This window comes from Juglans microcarpa x Juglans regia, chromosome 6D (genome assembly GCF_004785595.1).
Source record: "Juglans microcarpa x Juglans regia isolate MS1-56 chromosome 6D, Jm3101_v1.0, whole genome shotgun sequence".
Classification (NCBI taxonomy): Eukaryota; Viridiplantae; Streptophyta; class Magnoliopsida; order Fagales; family Juglandaceae; genus Juglans; species Juglans microcarpa x Juglans regia.
This window is the reverse complement of record NC_054604.1, coordinates 35,297,720-35,303,460: the sequence shown is the minus strand read 5'-3', so window position 1 is coordinate 35,303,460 and position 5,741 is coordinate 35,297,720. Positions and strand designations below refer to the sequence as shown.

Sequence of the window (5,741 nt, the reverse complement as noted above, 5' to 3'; positions counted from 1 at the left end):
TTTTAGATTTTATTTATTTCATTGTTTTCAATTTTTTTTCCTCGTCGCGTCTTTCTATCCCAACATGCATATATCAATGCAGCTTCTTTCATACCATGACTTCCACAATGTTTCTCCTTTTTCCTCTAGGATTCTCCCACGTTATCACTTCGAGGAAAAAAGTACACTTGTCGTGGTTTATGGTACAGCACAGATAAGATATAAGGTTTTTTTTTTTTTTTTTTTTTTTTTTAAGCAAACAAATTTTATTAAAAAATAAAAAGGCGATACATGAGGAAGAGGTAGTGTTCCTTAACAAACACCCCAATATAATTTTTTGGTCTCCACCCATGCCCTATAAAGATGGTTTTTAAGTAAGCCACCGCTAGAGGCAGTGTAAGCTGTGGATGAACTGCAATTTGTTGTCTTGAGATATTTTTTGGAGAGATCTACAGTTTCTTTTTCAAGATCATCGATTATGGAAATTGACAACGTAGTAGAAAGATCGACATCAGATGGATTGATCTGCGGCGGATCATCTATTTTTCTGCACCTCTGTGGTGATGCGTGAAGGTCACGTGCCGATGTTTGGAAGGTGAGGTGAGGTAGATCTGAAAGATCGTGAGGTGGAGAATTTGCTGGTACTGTGTGTGTAGCCAGCGAAGTTGTCGGGGAGCGGCGGCGTGTCAAGACCACGCACTGAAGCAAGCTACGCTTGAGGGTCACACGTCGAGATTTTTGGCGCGATTCCGCGTCGTCCCAGTAGATCAGCAGCAATAGGATTGCGTGATGAGGCATGTGTCGACTAATGGTGGCCGGAGTGCAATAAATCTGACGAAAACCGAACCAGTGGAGGGGAGGAGAGAAAAAAATACTGTCATAGAAGCATATTCACACAGTGATAGTAGAAAGGAAATGAAGATGGAGAGGAGGATGAAAAGCATATCACAGCTCTCACCCTCCTCTCCGGCTGGGGCAGTCAGAGTGATTTGGACTTGGACTTTCTAGAGAGAAGGCGAGAGAAAACTGCTAGCCCAGAGTCCTTAATTTGCATGCATGGCTTCAAGCTCAGATAAGATATAACTTTGTCGAAGGCAAATGTTACGATCGGAATGAATGCACACCAAACTAGCAATAACGAACGTATGAAGATAATTCAGGGATAACTTGTGAGAATTTCAGTTCTATATTCTCTACAAGTATACACCGTTCTCATGTTTAAAGGCGACCGGTTGACTTGAATCAAAACTGATAAATAAAGAGAGATTGTTATGGGGGAAAAAATGCATGCCTCCTCCAGCAGGGCTCTTAAGAGTCTTTAACTCTTTATATATGAGTGAAATAACGGCTCCCTTCACAGCTTGCCCCAAAAGAAAGGCCTTCTTCACCGCTTTAGTCAGTATGTGGCACGAGAAACTGCTTTCTGTGCACGGGGGAAAAAATATAATGAATTCTATTATCGCTTTAGTGGTAAGGTTTGCCTTGAAGTAGATGCCCCTCCTGAAAATTCAACAGTTCTGCCATTGTTGGGAGTGGCACCACTTGACAGTTCAACTCAACTCTTTGCTAACAGGTGAAAAAAGAGTCGCTGGAAGATTGTCATCGCAACACCTTGTGTATCCTCATAACCCAAAATGGATTTTAGCTTATATGTATTTTAAAACCTCTTCAAGAACTAGTCCCCACTGGGTCCAATGTGTGCCACCCTGCATTGGAAATCATGCAAAAAGTTTAGGATACAAGAACAATTCAGTAAAGAATAATGCTACGAGCATGGAGAGTTTTCCGCGGAACATGACCACTATCGGATGATGCATAAAGTCATATCTCCCTTCTCATAAAAATCCCCGCATAAGCAAGCATGCAAGAAACATTGGCTCGAAAAAGAATCAACAAGAAACAAGCACTCGCCTGGCAGTATACAGCAAAAGGCTCTCTTAACGGTCCATCACATGAGAGCTCACTGGTACTCCCATCAATGAAGGTTCCATCAGCAAAGATCACCTGAAAAATAACACAGACTTCGTGTCAAGTTACCTCAACAAGGTTTAATAAACATCTTTGTAGATTTAAGTAAGTCTTGAAACCTTTTTTTTTTCTTTGGTCAGAATTATCGGTTGATAAGTCTTAAAACCTAAATCACATGCACCCAATAAAAATATAAATAAATAAATCATCTCTAACGATAACCTGTTAATTGGAGAATTGGCACCACTTTTCACAGATATTCTGTTTTAAGAAATTAACATGGTTGGGCTGCTAAGATATGTGAATCTTCATTCAATTCATGAATCATTCACCATATTTTCTTAGAAGTCGTAACATGATGTAATAAGTCAAAAGTTGGGACTTGCAATTTTTTGACTAATGTCTGCATAGGAGAACTGCAGGTTCAAATTACCATTTACACCATCATATTCCTACATTTATGTGGCTGGGCCAACTATGTAATTGTACATGAATAACTCTAAGGTGCCTCCTTTATGCGAATTGCATTGAAAGCACTTGATGCCAATAAAAGCTTAAAGGAGCTTAAGACATGCAACATAAATTATAATACTCCAGTGCACCTTCCACAATATAATTTAGAGGCAGCTCTTGCACTCACTGAAGCTGCAACTGAGATCTTGCAAGAGGGAATTTCACAAAATGAACACACAAGACATTAACACAATTGAATGTAAAACTTAATATCGCCAGACCTCAGATGCATATCCAGGAGTTGTGCCCGCAACTGGTTTCGTAAACGAGGCAACTGGGGAGCTTCTCTGAACAGCCTCACAGAAAGCAAGGAGACGCTCACGGCTCCCAAGCTGTACAGCCTGCCATTACAGAGTGAATGAACAACTTAAAATATTTTCACAAGTGTTATTATTTTATGGGCTAATCAGAACTATGGAGTCAATTAAATTATCCACTTAGATTCATTATGAGTACTGATTGTTTTATAGAACTCATTGCTGGGTGCATGTGGAACAACTTTCACCCAAGCCAACCCACGATCATTATTCAAGGCACTGGGGACCTTACATTATCATCTCAGCATATCTTATTCTGAAGGGTGTTTAAAAGAACATAAAATGCATGTAGTAAGACAAACCTGCACTACATCATGGCGTTGGACACGAGGAAGCGGCAGCACCTTGTACCCTTTAGATGCCATAACTTCAGCGAGCAGGAAGGTCCCCTTAATTACAGAAGACAAATAATTCACTGCTGCATAGAGGTAACAAAAAAAACGTGAAATAAAAAAAAAAAAAACAGTAGCCAGTACCTTGATTGCTTCACCAACCATTTGAGGTGAAAGGAACAACCCCTGGAAAAAAGCTCGCATAATGTCACCAGGAGTTGAACCACAATCAACCCCAAGCCCTGGTGCAGAGAGGCGAGCAGCAGCTGCTTTCACCCATCTTTCTCTTCCTGCAACATATCCACCACATGGCGCAATGGTTCCACCAGGATTTTTTATTAAACTGCCTGCAATCAAATCTGCACCCTGGCCAGACATTGAAAATATTACATTACCCTTATAAAGAATCAAGTGTGAAAGATATCTCACATACCACCATGGGAGGTTCAATGCTTTCCACAAATTCACCATAGCAATTATCCACCATCACCAAGCAATTAGGATTCTGGATCTGTATTTGTAGAAATGCCAGGAGGACAAGAACAGGGTAAAATATCAATAGTATAGAAGTTATATGCCAGATCGAAAAAATTGATAACATTTAAGCGCCTACTACAAGCAATGAATTTCACCATCTCAAAACGACTACAGATGATGTCCTAGTAACATTCATCTTTGGGGGTGAGGATGTTGGGGCAGGCAGCATTTCCTCCTCAACTTTAAATTCCCAAGCACAAAACCATTAAATTGAACATAATATTTGGTCACAACCCATTGAGACATTTAATTTGGAGTAATACCAGCTTAATTCAAGGTTTCAGTAGTAGCCATATCCAATCAAGTTTCTACCATTTCTGCCAAGGGACATTATTAATGCAAGAAGATAATGCATCCACCATATCTCAAACCCTGATGGGTTTCATTGTTGCATTGACCCCACTTTTACAGACAGACTCCCAATATAATACAGTTCAAATGATTCGTATTGCACATCTGAAGGCTCACCTTAATCATCTTGATTGCCCTCTCTATTTCATTTACGCTTAAACTCTGACGCCATGAATAACCGCATGACCTCTGGATGAGTGCACATCTTGTTTGAGGTTTCACAGCACACACAAGTGCATCCCAGTCAAGTCCACCATCCTCAGCAAGCTGAAATATTATAAGACAGTTGACAATCGCAAGGAAATATTCTACTAATGTTGCTTTTACATAGAAACATACCGGAACTTCTCGGTAGTTCACTCCAAAATCTTTCAGGGAACCTAGTCCCTGGGAGTCTCTCTTTCCAATAACTTCTTCCAATGTATCATAGGGAGCACCAGCAACTGCCAAAAGCTGACGATGATGTTAGTTCAAACCAGAAACAAGTTTTCAACAGAGTGAAAGTGTGGATAAAGTCAAAATAATAGCTCACCTCATCTCCTGGCCTTAAAAGAGCAAACAAAGCACATGTGATCGCATGAGTACCTGAAAAAAACTGATAATAGAGGAATGGGGACTTAAAAAATGAACCAAACTACTTGTAATTAAAGCTCATAACGACAATATGTCACAAACCTGTGAGCGGACTATTGCGGATTCGGCACCAACAATTTCTGCAAAAGCTTGGTCAAGTGCTTCACGTCCCCCAGCTTCTTCATGGCCATAGCCAGTGCATCCGCCAAAGTGCTGATTAAATAGTGAACAAGTATATTTCCTGGAAATTAGTACCGAAGATCACAACTGCCTGACTTTAGTCTTTATAGGCGTTAGAAAATAGAAATGTAGCCTTTCCCCTGTTTGTATTTAACTCTCAAAGTTAGAAAATGAATGCAGGAGTGCCAACAATTATTAGAGGAAGAAAATTGAAACAAGAAAAATTTATGAGCTAGACGATTGATATCCATTAAATTGAAGTGGTAACTTATTGAAATCTGATTGCATGCAGTTAATATACGTTCAAACTGGAAACATGTTATCTTTCGAATTTCCCCAGGCTTGAAAAACAGATCCTCGACCAGAAAATGTTCCCTCACTAGAGATATCAAAATACGGACAATCCAAGTGTTTTCCCACAGCAGGGAACGTATAAGAAGCCTTAAGAACGAGGGAAGTACCTGGCACCAAATTGGCATCCAAGTACCCATGTAATATCGATATCTAAATGAAGCACAAACTTACATGAGACCCAACTCGAGCATTCTGGAAAGCTTTCAGAACACGGGCAGTATTGCGGGCCACCAAATTATCAATGGCTCTGAACTCCGAGTACAAGGAGTCCACTGCTTTTACGACCTGCATTGCAGAAGAATGAAAAAAAAAATCTAGGTATTAGCACCCAACGCAGCATTAAGCAACTTTAAAATTATGGGTTTCTGAAAGCAACACGAGCTGAAGCAATTTAACCTCCGGTACAAAGGGATGGTCCTGAAGATGAAGATCTTTACGATTATTACGGCTGCTGAGGGAGACTGGGACTCGAGAGCTTGAACGAACTGTAGTTATGGGTCTGGAAGCTCGAAGAGAGTGCGTCGGATACGCAGGAGAGGCGCAGGATAAGACCCGCATTTTCGAGCAATTGAAAGGGATGTCTCCAGTCTTTAGGCCTCTCAACTCGAGCAAGCACTGATTTTGTAACGAAAATAAG

The 5,741-nt window shown here is 40.5% G+C and overlaps 1 protein-coding gene across 3 annotated transcripts; it reads right to left on the bottom strand.

Annotated features, from left to right (window-relative positions):
- Window positions 1-1,146: 1,146 nt before the first annotated feature.
- LOC121235132 (uncharacterized protein YnbB-like) lies at window positions 1,147-5,741 on the bottom strand. 3 transcript variants are annotated; one of them, XM_041131386.1, is made up of 12 exons: window positions 5,501-5,738; window positions 5,276-5,389; window positions 4,673-4,783; window positions 4,530-4,592; window positions 4,337-4,450; window positions 4,115-4,264; window positions 3,543-3,620; window positions 3,254-3,475; window positions 3,080-3,166; window positions 2,682-2,801; window positions 1,891-1,983; window positions 1,147-1,685 (listed from the first exon to the last, which is right to left on the bottom strand). In XM_041131386.1, the coding sequence occupies exons 1-12, from the start codon at window positions 5,660-5,662 to the stop codon at window positions 1,626-1,628; spliced, it is 1,374 nt and encodes a 457-aa protein (XP_040987320.1). In that variant the 5' UTR covers window positions 5,663-5,738; the 3' UTR covers window positions 1,147-1,625. The 3 variants fall into 3 exon arrangements, with proteins under 3 accessions (XP_040987320.1, XP_040987322.1, XP_040987321.1); XM_041131388.1 differs by having other exon boundaries at window positions 4,673-4,811; window positions 5,501-5,642; XM_041131387.1 differs by lacking the exon at window positions 2,682-2,801 and having other exon boundaries at window positions 5,501-5,741.

Bases quoted from the DNA above. Each gene is read 5' to 3' on its own strand.
- LOC121235132 (XM_041131386.1), bottom strand. From the start codon at position 5,662: ATGCGGGTCTTATCCTGCGCCTCTCCTGCGTATCCGACGCACTCTCTT. The intron at 3,476-3,542 runs GTATGTGAGATA...ATGTCTGGCCAG, and splicing joins GCATTGAACCTCCCATGGTG to GGTGCAGATTTGATTGCAGG. The intron at 1,686-1,890 runs GCGAGTGCTTGT...TTTCCAATGCAG, and splicing joins CTTTTGCTGTATACTGCCAG to GGTGGCACACATTGGACCCA.